This window comes from Suillus clintonianus (genome assembly GCF_016758775.1).
Source record: "Suillus clintonianus strain FC179 chromosome Unknown DEU56scaffold_88, whole genome shotgun sequence".
Lineage (NCBI taxonomy): Eukaryota > Fungi > Basidiomycota > Agaricomycetes > Boletales > Suillaceae > Suillus > Suillus clintonianus.
In genome coordinates this window covers 126,351-140,609 of record NW_024539312.1, presented here as the reverse complement: position 1 = coordinate 140,609, position 14,259 = coordinate 126,351, and the positions used below count along the sequence as shown (strand labels likewise).

Below are 14,259 nucleotides of genomic sequence, written 5' to 3'. Positions count from 1 at the left end.
ACCACAAAAAAATTATTAATGACCTATGCTCCTTCCCTTCCTTGCAATGGATCCATACGGTGAGCGCACTCCATCACTCACTAACTCTACTTCTTCAAGATCCAGCACTTCAAGTGATCCCGTATCCATGGACCCACCAGTACTCCCAGACAGAGACAGACCTCTGCCTTCACTACCTCGGGAGTTATCTCAAAAATCATACCACATCCCCTTTCCTACTCCGAAGGAAAGACGTACATACCCAAACGAATCACTACGGTCGGCCAGAAGGCCGAGCCTTGTTCAGGACCGTCCACCGCAGCTAGCTTCATCCGTAGCCAAAGCATTGGCATGGAAAAGAATGCAACGTGCTACCGTCCATTCCCTCAAGCAGCCCCGCATTCTCGCACGCTTTCTACAGTTCATACCATGGGCTGATTTTTACGTCTTGTTATCAACTTGCTCCGATATCAGGCAGCTCTGGGATACTCGGGATTTCAGAGATGCCGTACTATCCCATTTTGTACCGGGCTACAGTTATGCTCTTAAGCATAGTGACCTCTCCAAGTGTCAAGATTTGGACATCTCCCTCCAAGACCTTGACCTCTTGCGTTGGTTTTCTCTTTTGTTCGGGTTACCCTCCAACGTTAACGTCACTGCACCTGGTTAAATTTAGTTATCTCACAACGAGTTCCCCCCCATCAATACCCAGTGCACGCACTCAGGAGCATATCGAGCCTACCGCCGAGCCGAGATTATGACGCAACCACCGCGAAATTAACCCACAAGCTCGCCATTCTCTGTCTCACTCACTCCCGATTTGTACTACTTCTTCAATCCCTCGTCCATAGTTCTTCCCTCCCCCTACCTATCGATGATGATTCCCAGTTCCAACCTCAACGATTTTCCTCAGTATCCCCTACACTGCCTCATGGCCTCCGCGAGCTCACATTCCCTGCCCCTCTGTCATTCGTATCTGACGCATCCGAAAAGGCTCCGCCAAGCGCCTATCCCTCAGGTACTGCATCAGATCCGAGGCGGTCCACGAGTCGGGCCCGTGACCGCGCAAATAGCAGCCAGATATCGCATGACTCCAGGCTAAGAGGCCGAGACACTTCAAAACCCAGGACCTCTGCTGACATCAATCTGCCAATCAACCGAAAGCAAAGGAAGCTTTCCATATTCGGCGCAAGAACCCCTCCGCCCCCTCCGCTGTCAGAGCCCCGGTCTCTCAAATACTACGATGCCAGATGGCGGCGCACTATTGCTGGTACACCACCCTCGGTGCCTACGCCACCGGGCACGTATGCGAGTCATCGGAATTTTTTGTCAGAAGATGATATCAGAAAATCTGTAATGCGTACCCACAGACGCACAGGATCCAGTGAGATGTCCAGTGCGTCATCTTCGGTCAGTGGCAGTCCATCCCCGCCAATATCTCGGAGAGGGGCGCAAGACGTTCTTGGACTCTCCACTAGTTCCCCACACGAGCTTCACACGGCAACCTCACGAACCCGGGCGCCCGTGCTGCGCGTATTCGTGCCTTGCACAGGCCTCATCCCCGCAGCAATCTCATTGTGCGAAGAACTGCTAATTGACAACGGTCTTTGGGAACACCTGTCAACCGGGGATATCGTCTGTAACTTCGGCTACGTCCCTTCCACCCCCGAATCGGACGAGATATCATCATCGTCACAAGAATCCGACAGAAGCCCGCCACGCAAATCATGGCTGCTTTTTAACGGCCATTCGCTTGTTCCCTTCCTCCCTCCTGCACCTCCGCCCGTCGATGACCCCCTTAGCCTGCCATCGCCGCTGTACTATTCACATCTCATGCCTTCCCACGTTCATCCCCTATTCGCATTCTCGCCCCCAGGCGGCTGTGGCGTCCCCGAACTTAATCTCGTGCAAACAACAGAACGTGTCCGGTCACCACAGTCCCGTGGAGGGTGGGCCGCAGCGAAGAAACATATGTGGGTCGCACGTGCACGCGTCGGGATGGGCTTTGTCGACGTCGACGATGGGCTTGGTGAAGGCTGGCGAGGTGAGTGGGTCCTCGAGACGGAGGGCACGCGTGAGGGGAGACAAACACTCGTGGATTGTCTGTCAGGGGATGCAGGCGAGGTTTTCGTGTGGGAATTTGTGAGGGAGAAGAGCGGTGGCAGGCGAATATGGCTAAAGTGAGTGTTATTGTATTCATTTGATTGGATGGATAGGGGTGCTGATTGCGTTTACAAGGCTTGTACGGCCGCTACAACCTCCTTCGGGCTCGGTGAGGGACCTTCGTATATTACGGTCTTGAGGACTTTCATAGCTGTTTAGAGAACAGTCTTACTTTTACTGTATTCGCCATTTACACCATCACTACGCCGGACGCTGCACAACATTGGTTCTATTTCTACATTCTGACTTTTTCACAGCGGCCGTTGCACGGATATTTGTCGTGTATTTGTAGAGTATCTGTAACTGTCATCAGCTGTCACATGCACTGCTGCTTATCTACGTCGCCGTACTAACTTTCAATATTTGCTGTGGAACGTTGTTCAACTATTCAAAGGACTCGGACCGTACTTGCACAACATGTGTCGTAATTACATCGCCCATCCGGAGCTTGAACGTTGGACATTAAATGTTGCAATTGCAGCTTTCTTCTTGACATACACGATAAGGCCATCAGTGACGAATAATGACTTGATAAGTAATGATTGTTCACGGGTCAAACGAGCTTTACGACGTCCAGATTCAAAAATCGGTCCCGCTTGACATCTCCTTCGGGTGAGGCCACCGCGCCCGCTTGTTGGAGGACTCTAAACGTCAGCATCAGCTACTGTTTAGCACGTGAACGTAACCAGAACGCAGGGAAAGGGCACCTACCCCAACGTGTCGACGATGACGTTCCACGGTATCGTTGCGCAGTCTTCAGGATACTCCACAGCATCAAGCCACTCCTTCACAAATGAATGCACTAGGTCAGCACTCCCTCACAACCGGGAATTAGTACAAGATCAAACTCATCACCTTCACGTCCGTTTCAGGATAGCCAAACGTCTCCATTACAAACTTCACGCTCGGGCCCGCACGAGCCTCTGCAGAGGCAAATGCACGAACGTGGCGCGAGAGATTGTTGAGGAAGGTGCGTACGGCGGCTGGTTCTGCACGTGTCGGGTGCGCTGCGATAAGCCAGGAGGGCCATGGCGTTGGGACTTGGCCGATCTATATCCAACGAATTTAATAATGGGACTGGTCAGCATATCAGTATATGCCATTATCATATGTACAACTCACGAAGCGGCATTCACCCGCGTCTGCAAAAGGCTTCGTGGTGAACCATTCCCACATGAATGCGCTCGTCGTCCCGTCATTCACGGAATCGATGAGGCCGCGGATATCGTTATTGACTGTGCATCGGTGTTTGCGTTAGTCATGCCGAAGATGGAGGGGACCTGATCGGACACGCACCTTGGAATTTGAGCTCACTCGTTGCCCAGCGCTGCTGCAGCGCCATGACGTACGCCATCGTCTGACTCCCGCTACGCCACCAATCCCGGTACATGAATCACGCACTCGTGGTGGAAGCGTGTGATTTGGGGTGCTCACCTGCCGTTTCTTGAGATTCCGATCGTGCTGCCTTGGAGGTCGGAGATTTGATTGTATGTTGAGGGTTTGTTGCCCGTGATGACCGCCCTACGATAACGATGATCATACGTTCATTTGTAAGTCAATCTGGGCGCACCAGCGGAGAGGTGACGTAACGTAGCTCCCTACGAGCTTGTACGCTTCTGAGCCCTTTGCAATCCCTGCGATCAAGGGATCGGTGAGCGCTCTGTTTTGGTATCGGACGATAAGATAAGATCAAAGACATCATTGTGAAGATCGGGCGGGCGTACATTGCGATATCGATCTCGTCATTCGTGAGTCGGGAAATCAGCTGGCCTGTGCCGCCTGCGTTGGATGCTTGCTTCAGAATCGTATGAGGAGAAATATGAGATGCATACTGGGGCACTCGACGAGAGTAAACATTGAGCCTTTGTCTTCTGCCTCGAATTGCAGCAGGGGAGAACAAAAATGTTCTCGGACTGGTTGAATCAGGTGTCAGATATCACTTTATTCTAACAGTTTGAGCAGACGGCACCATATCCAATCCTTAGAACCATGATAAGAGTAGAGAAGACACTGAGAAAGTCGGGTTCGTCTCGTCGTAGAGACTTGGGAACCAAACAACTTCTAATCTGGGGTATCGGCCCCTGTCACACGCATATCGGAGCCCATCATGGGGTCGTGGTAAGCTAAAGCGTTTACCAGGTATCAAATATATCAAACACCATGATCCATTGAAGCAAGATCTTTGCTATTACATGCGTGCTACTACAAAGATATTTTATAAAGTGTAGACATCATTTTGAACAGGGTCCCCCAAGGCACTGCCATGCCACCCACTTCGACGTGTGCATGGACCCTGCATTTTGATCAGTGGCACCATCGATGGGCTCTTCGAGACAGTTGCTCTGCTTATTGTTGAGCATCCGTGGCACATATACTAGTAAGTGAGGACAAGTGCAGGAAGACGACTCAACTCACACAGCTTTACCCCAATGGACAGAAATTGGAATAAAAATAAAAAATAAAAATAAATTGAGCTACCAGTAGATATCCGCGTAGCTGCAAGTTGTTGGCCTAAAAGATACTGAGAATGCTGACCGGCAGTGTTCAAGAGTAGATAGGACTTACACTCTTTGCCTGTCCTTTCCTCCAATCTATCACTTGAGTACACACACAGAGAGGTGCCACGAATTGTGTGCGGTTTTTGATAGGGGACAACGATGCGATCCCCACAGAATACAGGCTCATTCACACAAATAACATTAGGCTCATCAAGGGTGTGTTTGCAGTCCGAGGAAGCGCTCGCCGAATCTGGATGCGGAACCTGCGATGAAAGCATGAGGAATTCCAGCCGAAAGATGTGGCGATCTTGTTTGACGTCGTTCATGATAACGGAATGAGGCTTGAAGGTTACGACCACACAATCCTGGAGATGGTCGACGATGACCGATGCCAAGTTGTGCTGCGGTGTGCGGGGCATGTGGCTGTGGCTGGACCACGTTCAGGAGAGCTTGAGATTTGAGTGACAATTTCGAACAGCACGATGAAGCGTCACGCCGTGCGGCTCGCATATGACATATCGGGCTGAGGGATAAACACGAAACCTGACACGACGGTGTCATAGCCTTGTACACGCTGGTTGGTCTGCCAGAGACGAAGGTGCATGCGCAAGGCAAGGATGGCCAGGATGATAAACTGGAAACTGTACATGAGTGTGTTTGGAGATTTTGTTGAAAGGAATGCGGAAAAGGACAGTGTACTCTTGGAACATGGGGTAGTACTCGTACTGGGTGTGCAGAACATCGATGGCTTGGTAATGCAGGGTTTGAGTGGTTCACACACACGGAGGAGCAGCGACGCAAGGACGTCCACCTCCAAGAAAACTTCCGCAACAAGAATCGTTGATGATCACGGATGCATGACATCAATGCATATCCTGACTCACACAGACCGTATGCATAGTAGAAAATGTTAAGCTTCACGAAGACGGCATACAGACACGTATACTAAGCATCAGAGACACGAGCCCTGGAGAGCGTTGGTTAACGTGTGTCTGTGTATATGGATGCTCCCAGAAACAAACCCAGTTCCAACACGAACAAAATAAGAAACGATAGGAAGAGGTTGGTGCTGTCAAAACAACTTGTGATGTCCGGGATCGCGCTGTTCGCAACTGTGAAAGAAGAAAGATAATATGTGAATGGCAGGGGGAGCATCGATGGGGAGACGAGAGCGCATACATTGTGCGGTGGAAGTAGTGGCGAAGTAAGTGCTGGCGCATACTACGATGGCAGCCTGACTGATGCATCTACAACGCCCTTGTGATTTAGTGGGAGCATTAAACTCATATGAAAGGAAATCAGTGTGGCAACGGGCACGAATCAGTTGTTATTCCAGAGCGCAAATGTTCTGAAGACGAAAAAGCCTGGACGAATGGGATGAGGGGCGAGCATATGCAATGAGGGAAGGAGAGATACATTCGGAGTAAGCGGCTGATATCCCGCATAAAGCTGTGAGAGGGAAGGTCAGTCTCGGCAAGAATGTGCATACATATCTGTACTGTGCACATATGAAATTCACTGGAGCATGATATATTAATTCATCATCGGGGCACAATCGGGGCATGTTGAAGCTGAACGCACTATACAGATGCCTGGTATGGTTCATTTCTTCAAAATTTGATGGCGATATTTTACACGAGCGCCAGCAGCATATTATCCAAGTCTCTTGACAAGATGGTCGCGTTACGTTGGCACACCGTCAGAAAAGTTAGAAATGAGCAAGTAAAGGTGTCACTTGGGTGCCGTCAGGTCTCGGGACTCCGTGGGTGCTTGCTAGAATCGGATTAGGTTGTGCTTTACAAACTACGATTACATTTTCAAAGTCTTAAATGGCATAGTTTTGCTGTTGGACGCGCTGGCGGGACCATGGAACCGTTACCAGACCTGTCCTGATTCGGAGCAGTAGTTATGAGGGAGTTAAACAGGCCATTCCTGCCATATCTGCGCCGCCAGACGTACGTGTGCTTCCACGAGCGCACAACTTCGGTAGCAAGCGTTGGACTGATTGTTCGGTCACTTTGCAAACTGCACCGAGCTAGTATCGATACGTATGCATGGGCCAGGTATCATCGACATCGATAAACACTGTGGTCTTGTGCGAATGAGCAAGTTCCTCGGCGACTGGCTCAACGTATCGGTCCTATCGGACATGAAGAATGATCAAAACTTGCAACGCAAGCTTGAGTACTGAGTGTGGGTTCAACAAAAGACATACTACCCGTGGGAATGTCTTTGTAATTGAACCTAAAAGCGACCTGCCGTGACCCGTCGCGCGCGTTGCTGTATGCATCCCTCTTTTTGTGGCATACGTGTCATTAATGCTTCCGAATACCAAGCGAAGGCCATGACGAAGGACAGGTCTTTCACAATTCAATAAACAGCTCACCTTTGCAAATGTATAGCTGTCATATAAGTGTGATTCTTGGACTAGTCTCCTAGCCATTGCACCGCGCTTCTCTTGCCCTTCCTTCATGATCGGTGTCCCACCTATCACTTTCATCCTCCCCGGAAACAAAGATTCAGATTGTCGCAACTGTATAACAAAGTTGAACGCTATGGTTCAAAACATAAATTGTGAAGTATATCGATATCATCATACCAATACAAGAACAACATGAACCACCATGTACATTCTCCCCGGAACCGGGAAAGTACGCGCGCAGAAAGTCAATTATTCAACCTTCATAACGCTTTCAATGCGTTTCTCTTGAACTCGTCTTTTGATGTCTGACCACACCGGGGCGCCGACCATCATCGTACCGCCAATATAAGCAGCCTGAACATAAAGTTGGAGCGTAAGGCTCAAAGAGTCACGAGATGGGCTCACCGTCGCTACAGTGCCCTTCACGTATTGTCTACAAAGTGACCAGGTATATAATGATTCAACTGCATGAATGGCACCGATAATTGCACCAGCAGTTCGGAAGGAAAGACCAAGACCGGTGGCATTTCTGAACGCGTGCGCTGGGGAGAAGAACGTGTCCATAGTGGAGACAGGGATGGAGAGGACTGTCGTGCCAAGGGATGGTGGTGAAATGAAATAAAAGTACACTGACAAAGTGAGCACTGCGCCTGCGATGGCAGTTGCGCCAGGAAGCCGGAATGTGGTCAATTGAGGAGCTTTGAGCTGGATACGGTGGATATATATCAGACACAAGACTGACTGAAAGCAACACTTGCGAATACCCACCATACCAAGACCTTCCTGCGCCTCTGCCTTCATACTCAGAAGGCGGGGTTTAACTTCTTCGTACCCTGAAAGTGGCGGATCGAATGACACTCGAATCGTATTCGATTGTCCGGACTTGAGTTTATACACAAGCGTCATGCCCTGGTGGATTCGTCAATGCCAGCAAGGTTAGGATGTTCGTTGCCCAGGCCTACCTTGGAATCAATGCTAGACATCTCAGCGGTAAGCACGTTACCCTCAACTTTCCCGAAATATTTGACATATGCAACCAGTGTATCAGGATGGTTCTTCATATACATGCATAAGAAGGCAGACTTGGAAGAGACAGGGTCTGACATGATGATTGCCTTAGAGAAGACTTCAAGTTGATTGGCCCGACGTGTATATATATTTGTCACATTAACCATATGCCGTTACCTAGTATTATGTAAATTTGGGTGAATGTCCAATGAGCTGCATATCATACGATCTGATAAATACTAGACTGCTGTGATGCTGGCATGTATGATTCAGATGTGTCTCACTACATACTAGGCCTGAAGAAACGACCGTGTTCCTTTCATTCTGCCTACGGAGGACTACTCACAAGGTTCTGGAACAAAGGGTCGCATTCCTCTTGAAAATTTCCGCTCATGGTAATTTACACAACGACAACCACCGACTCTGAGGCATCAACACCAGTTCGTGCGCTCATGGCGAATTTGATAGAGTCCGAGTCAACTGCTGGCAACCATCATATATACAGGGGAAACGACCTGAGAATCACGTACCAGGTTGAGTCATGACCAAGAACGCCTTACCACTCTTGCGTGAGGGTCGATATATCATACCTGATTATCAAATTATACTTCCATTTCATCACGTCCCTAATCAGAGTACTTACAAAGCGTTTTTTTTTCGCCTTGCATCTGAGAGTCAGTCTGTAAGACAGAAGATGGTTGCGTTGACGATTGTGGCGGTGATGGGCTCATCTAGCATGACCACTCCGTGATACTTGAAGCACAAGAGTGGATGTATATATGCGAGACTTACTAGTCTCGATTCGAATGCCACCGGACGAGCTGTCGTAGCTACCTTGATGTGCTCCGATTTATGTTGCAACGTGCCACGGGTGCGCGAGTTTGGTATCAGTATCAAGTATTGGCCTGATTTGAAATTCTGAACATTGTCGGTGACTCGGTGTCGATCGAGAGGTGCAGCGCGGTTCACTGCGGTACGCAAGAAGAGTCTGACTATAGTGGTTTTCAACACTGAAGAAGTCTGGAACGTGGGACGTGGTTCTGAGCACATCGAAAGAAATGACTGCCTGTCAAACTTGCTCGTGCGATGAGTGAGAGCATGGACGACCCACCGTGTAGTAGTGATTATATGAACATTGAGCACGTCCCCGACTCGGACTCAATGTCGAGCGAACATGGAGGGAAATTTAATAAAGATATTCCAGTTTTCTGTCAAATGCGGGTTCGTGAGAATTTAATATTGGGTCTCCCTTGCCACACCCCACCGTTATGTGGGCCCTGGAGCAAGAACTGGGTGTCCCGTAGGTTTCTGATCTGTCGGCGGTGTCGTATCCTACCAATGGAGACTGAAGTCCTTTGCAACAAAAAGAGCTGGAACGCTCTTCTCGTGCTCGAACATTGCGATGCGACCTTGGTTTTGAGCACTTTTCCCTCTTTGACCATGGCTTCCCGTCAGGCTCGCGTTCATTCCAGCTCCTCTGGCACCTCTTTGTCGATCTTTACCGGACGGGTGCGAAATATGGCCCACTCATGGATAGCGAGCTCCCCGTCTAAACTTGGTTCCAGACATAACCGAACCCCGATTGCCCGCCAGTTTCAACTTGAATAGACCCACCAGCAGCAGCAGTTCCGTTCACCGCCCCGAAGCTGCAGTACCTTCCTCCCACATCCAGTGGAAACGTGCCTAGCTGGTCGAGGGCGTATCCATCTTTCCTCGCTCTATATCACAACTGCGTGACCAAAGGCATTATCACCTACTTATCGTTAGCTGAAGAGAAGTCCCAAACCCCACTAGATATACTTAACACGAGTATCCGCAACCTTTCTCCTAATTCATGTACACTCTGTATCCAAATCCCAGTGGTCAACAAGGAAGAGGAATGGTTTCCAAAAGATCGAGATGGCAGGGAACGGATGGCTCTAGGAATGAAAGCGAAGGGTGGACCACTACATGGTGGTGGCGGTAGTGATGTTCGGCAATACAACTCAGAGGAGATACAAACACCCACTCGCCGTCAACGTAAGTGCCCTGAATTTCAACCACAATGTTGTTGCTAACCGAGCTAACTGTCCTTTACTGGAGTACTGTGAACGACCTTACCAGTGACTTGAACGGTACATGTACTGACCCTGTGTCGGTATGGGCACAGGGAGTTATTGACTTGGATGAGCCAACTGTCAACTTTACAGGCGACAAACGAGTTGCAGGAGTATGTTTGGTAAACTTGTGTATTGCGATGCTTACTATCTCCTTAGACTGCTCTGGATGGGGTAGACAACATGCCACCAGCCAAGCGCATGAAAACAACAGAGGCAGTGCGCAAGGACAAATTGCCAGACACCACGATACAACTATCCACAGCAAGACACAAGACTATTAACTTGAACCTTCCTGCCAGCTGCTTCGACGACAATGCCTGGCGTGGTGTATTCATCCCGACTATCGCACATGCTGCTGGCGGAGAGAACACTGATCCATGGTTCATTGACGATGACAGTCTGATCAAAATCCTCGTGGCAGCTTGGAGGGTTGTGTACTCAGGGAATCCTCCATTGAAACACTGCATTGATGCAGTCTTACATGCGGTATGTCTTACAAACGCAAGTAGTCAACTGCTGTTAATTCTATCATACAGTCCAAGCAGTGGTTGAACCTATGGCGCGTTGGATTCGGATCCGCTGCCATCGTGATGATCACGAGCATCATGGCATCCGATCCCCCTTCCTTTGCAACTTACGAGCAACGCTCCGAGTTTGCTAATTTTTATCTTGAAGGAAACCGTTTTCTTTTCAAAAATTATCCTTCTGACGACAAGAAGGTTGGGATACCTGTTATGCTTAATTCATGCTAACATTCCCGTTGTTTAGGAGTGGACAGGGATGTGGCAATCGCCATTCATACTGAAAATACTTGTGGCTCACCTCGATTACACTCGAGGTCGTGCACCCGTCGAATTTCTCGGAAGCGAAGAGCAACACTGTCGAATCGCACTTGCACTCTCTGCAGCAGCGGTATGCCTATACCATTATATTACCTTATTGCACTGATCGTCGTTAGGTTAAGCGCGCCTTACGTCTCCTTTCGACCGGACAGATGAGTTTCGAGGTTGCGACCACCGTTGCAAAAGGCAAGAAAAAAGCCATACGAAAGAGTGAGGTTCAAGCTCATAGCGGCGACATATGGAAGATTATGATGAGCGGCAATGATAGCTTCTCCGAATCGCTCTGGGGGTACGATAGTCGTATGTTTTTAAATGCAATCAACCGCGTACCCCAGGAAAATATGCTGGACATTGTAAAGGACGCGGAAGCATTCATAGGAACCGCCACCGGACAGCCAGAGATAAATAGCTCGCAGGATATTGATGAGGAGTACGTCGATCTCTTTCATTTTCGATGAAGGTGAGTACTTGGTTTTTGTTTGGGCGCCCGCTTTCATGAGAAGTGACGACCAGCCAAATTCAGACTTACTAGGTCAACTTCGTTGCCCGTTACCCTCGGGCACTTCCAGCATCCTGTTGCCACCCACACATAATCTCAGTCACCTTTCCACTGTTATCGCCCTAATTCTCACTTTCTTTGTTTTACCGCATCGTGCATCTTACTTGATCGTTACCACCCCCTTAAATACATATTGATTGCTGCAAGCTTTGCATGATGCTTACCAGAATCAAACATTTACGTTTCGAAACCAGAGCACGACAGGTGTTGAGGCGCATCAAGACACAGAATTTCATGTGCGAGTTTCCTTACCTGATTGAATCTCTTCCTATCTTTGATGTACCTGTTACTTTGGGCTCTGAGGAGACGAGCGGGCCTGTGCTGTGGTTTCAAGAACCGATGAAGCGGTGAAATGGGCGCGGGTAAGGTACCAACATGCGTTAACTTCCTCCCATCAGACAGCGTGGTTTTGGAGGCTGCATGAGATATGGCAGTGATATACAAACCGGTGGTAGCGAATAGTGACTTAAACAAGTACCACTGGCACTACGACAACATGAGTACTACGATGAAACTTATAATATTTATAAATAGAACTTCTCCCATTCCCTGCAGACTACGTGCCGACAAGCGTGAATCATCGAGCCTAGCATTCCCCGTGCCACACCCTACTGCTAGTTGATACATGGACACGCTCCTGGAAATCAATTGAAGTGATAGTGATTGCTGTATCGGAGTTGGCCATGAGCTTAGCACGATATTCTCGAATGCTAAGGATCAGGCGTGGTCCCAGCACAAACATTTGTGCGACCTGGAAGACTTGAGTGAAACCAATATAGATCTGAGATTCCAGGGAATATAGGTTCTGTAGAAATGATGAACCGCGCTCGCATGCAGAGGTCAGTGACAGATCGGCATACCACTGAGATCGCTGGAGAATAATAACTGAGCTGGAAGCAAGTAACAACAACAGAGCTAGCATGTGCAGAACATCAGCGGAAAAGAGAACCACATTTAAATTATGAGCCTACCTCGCAAAGTAACTCGCGTGAGTTTTAATTAACACCGTGAAACAGTCCCCAATGATACCTCTTGTTGAGTATCGTCGCAGTTCACGGAAGTTCTTGACAGCAATATAGACTGCGAGGCACAGTGCAATAACATCCCATACAGTGCCGAGTACCCAAGTGATGGAAGCCAGAAGTTTGGCGTCTTCTCCGTAGCTAACCGTGCACTGATAGGTGCCAGAGAGAACGAGTTCCTCTGGTATTTGTAAATGAGCCTGATGCGCTCAAAAGTCTTGCATGAAACCTTACCCCTTGAAATACGCATCATAAATATTGCGGCCATCACTGTGTTGGCAATTCTGATAGTCAGAAAGATGACAATGAGAAATATCAACACCTTTCTGGATCGCTGATACATGGCATACAACCGAGTGATGATGATGACTTGCGTGATGTTTCAGTCAAGCCAATATCACGGAGGTACATAGCTCACCACCCAGTAATACATCTACAATCTCATCCGCGCTATCTAGTGCGTCGAACACCATGCGGCCTGATAAATCCAGCAACATTAGTTATGAGCTTCGGAAGATCACACGTCCGAAACAAACTCACAGCTGTGGCAGTCGGTATATTAACCACCGAATTGTTCGAGAAACTCACTCACCCCTACATGGTCGTTCACGGGAATGGAAGGTATCAGTGTGGAATACTCACTGCATCTGTAATCGAAATTGTCGAAACACTGGCTGTACGCCGCCAATCAGAAGACACGAACAGGATGTATGCGAGGAGACATACGCAGTATGTAGATCCTGGTTGTGAGAGATGGCTGATGAGCGCAACACCAGTGTCTCGGACGTCCAAACATACACAACATATAATATTCCACAGTAGCGCACCTAGGATACGTTCAAGTCAGCACAACTTGCTAAGCACACTTAAAACATAAGCTACATACACTGAGATACAGAACTGTCATCAGGGACCAGCGTTGTCTCTGCCGCAAATTAGTTGTATTTCCACATCATTCTTTTGAAGGCGGGAGTCTGCTCACCCAGATCAGTTCAACCTGTAAAACCCATTATTAGCGAGATGGCTGCCTCAGTCATGACATTAACCTACTTCTTGTTCGAATGTAAGCGCTGAGAATATCATACAGATGTCAGCAATTCTTTTATGCTCTGAGGATATTGCTCACCCCAATCGTAAATAAAACCAACAGAGGAGGCAACTGCAGCGAAGGTCAATAGAGTCATCACCATCATCATGCGGCTGACGAACCTATAAAATAACTGGAAATACGATTCGCATTGATGAGTGGCCACCAGCTGGGATCATCCGAGACCAGGGTCATACTTTAGAGGATGGGAGTGAGGGAGCGGCGAACTTGGTGGATGTATGACGGTCAGATTCACGTTCGTGCTTGATATGCAACCGTCCAGCGCTTGCAGTGCCAAAACGAGATTTGATATCTGATCGACCGAAGTAAGTACCTTCCACACCACTTCAAGAAGAAACGGAATGAATGTGCATCCAAACATCGATAGGAACAGTTATTGGTGAAAGTGCGGGCAGTGAGTGGCATGGAGACACGTTCCGCCGCAAAGACCGGAGAATTGTTCGTAATTTTGACATTGTGCCTAGTGATGTGCATGGCCAGGAATGGCCTGACTTGAAGCCGTGGGCCGCAGTGTGATCTTGGCCTCGGCCCATCAATGACACCTGTAGTTCAATGACAC

At 48.7% G+C, this 14,259-nt stretch overlaps 5 protein-coding genes across 5 annotated transcripts; 2 read left to right on the top strand and 3 right to left on the bottom strand.

Annotated features, from left to right (window-relative positions):
* The first annotated feature begins 21 nt into the window (after window positions 1-21).
* DEU56DRAFT_574365 (uncharacterized protein) lies at window positions 22-2,490 on the top strand. Its single transcript, XM_041346887.1, has 3 exons — window positions 22-59; window positions 106-590; window positions 656-2,490. The coding sequence occupies exons 2-3, from the start codon at window positions 128-130 to the stop codon at window positions 2,161-2,163; spliced, it is 1,971 nt and encodes a 656-aa protein (XP_041204531.1). The 5' UTR covers window positions 22-59; window positions 106-127; the 3' UTR covers window positions 2,164-2,490.
* A 205-nt stretch (window positions 2,491-2,695) lies between these two features.
* Window positions 2,696-4,133, bottom strand: DEU56DRAFT_873115 (periplasmic binding protein-like II; the record flags this gene model as incomplete). The annotated part of the gene is made up of 10 exons (XM_041355838.1): window positions 2,696-2,786; window positions 2,854-2,927; window positions 2,998-3,192; window positions 3,265-3,377; window positions 3,439-3,509; window positions 3,577-3,663; window positions 3,713-3,802; window positions 3,867-3,921; window positions 3,975-4,055; window positions 4,112-4,133. The coding sequence occupies 10 exons, from the start codon at window positions 4,131-4,133 to the stop codon at window positions 2,696-2,698; spliced, it is 879 nt and encodes a 292-aa protein (XP_041204530.1).
* A 165-nt stretch (window positions 4,134-4,298) lies between these two features.
* Window positions 4,299-5,150, bottom strand: DEU56DRAFT_574223 (uncharacterized protein). The gene is made up of 2 exons (XM_041346886.1): window positions 4,558-5,150; window positions 4,299-4,484 (listed from the first exon to the last, which is right to left on the bottom strand). Coding segments are annotated over exons 1-2 (504 nt in total). The 5' UTR covers window positions 5,060-5,150; the 3' UTR covers window positions 4,299-4,482.
* A 1,668-nt stretch (window positions 5,151-6,818) lies between these two features.
* On the bottom strand, window positions 6,819-8,201 carry DEU56DRAFT_825542 (uncharacterized protein). Its single transcript, XM_041354291.1, has 4 exons — window positions 8,025-8,201; window positions 7,831-7,971; window positions 7,468-7,767; window positions 6,819-7,416 (listed from the first exon to the last, which is right to left on the bottom strand). The coding sequence occupies exons 1-4, from the start codon at window positions 8,166-8,168 to the stop codon at window positions 7,312-7,314; spliced, it is 690 nt and encodes a 229-aa protein (XP_041204528.1). The 5' UTR covers window positions 8,169-8,201; the 3' UTR covers window positions 6,819-7,311.
* Window positions 8,202-9,318: 1,117 nt separating this feature from the next.
* On the top strand, window positions 9,319-11,714 carry DEU56DRAFT_983316 (uncharacterized protein). Its single transcript, XM_041359944.1, has 8 exons — window positions 9,319-9,628; window positions 9,679-10,089; window positions 10,260-10,279; window positions 10,326-10,655; window positions 10,706-10,888; window positions 10,938-11,081; window positions 11,128-11,471; window positions 11,535-11,714. The coding sequence occupies exons 1-7, from the start codon at window positions 9,409-9,411 to the stop codon at window positions 11,467-11,469; spliced, it is 1,650 nt and encodes a 549-aa protein (XP_041204527.1). The 5' UTR covers window positions 9,319-9,408; the 3' UTR covers window positions 11,470-11,471; window positions 11,535-11,714.
* The last annotated feature ends 2,545 nt before the right edge of the window (window positions 11,715-14,259 follow it).

Excerpts from the sequence above, each read along its gene's own strand:
- DEU56DRAFT_574365 (XM_041346887.1), top strand. The coding sequence starts at position 128 with ATGGACCCACCAGTACTCCCAGACAGAGACAGACCTCTGCCTTCACTA. Across the intron at positions 591-655 it reads CCAAGACCTTGACCTCTTGC|TTATCTCACAACGAGTTCCC; the intron begins GTTGGTTTTCTC and ends GGTTAAATTTAG.
- DEU56DRAFT_574223 (XM_041346886.1), bottom strand. The coding sequence starts at position 5,059 with ATGCCCCGCACACCGCAGCACAACTTGGCATCGGTCATCGTCGACCAT.
- DEU56DRAFT_825542 (XM_041354291.1), bottom strand. The coding sequence starts at position 8,168 with ATGTCAGACCCTGTCTCTTCCAAGTCTGCCTTCTTATGCATGTATATG. Across the intron at positions 7,972-8,024 it reads TGTCTAGCATTGATTCCAAG|GGCATGACGCTTGTGTATAA; the intron begins GTAGGCCTGGGC and ends CGAATCCACCAG. Across the intron at positions 7,768-7,830 it reads CGCAGGAAGGTCTTGGTATG|CTCAAAGCTCCTCAATTGAC; the intron begins GTGGGTATTCGC and ends CACCGTATCCAG.
- DEU56DRAFT_983316 (XM_041359944.1), top strand. The coding sequence starts at position 9,409 with ATGGAGACTGAAGTCCTTTGCAACAAAAAGAGCTGGAACGCTCTTCTC. Across the intron at positions 10,090-10,259 it reads AACACCCACTCGCCGTCAAC|GCGACAAACGAGTTGCAGGA; the intron begins GTAAGTGCCCTG and ends TCAACTTTACAG. Across the intron at positions 10,280-10,325 it reads GCGACAAACGAGTTGCAGGA|ACTGCTCTGGATGGGGTAGA; the intron begins GTATGTTTGGTA and ends CTATCTCCTTAG.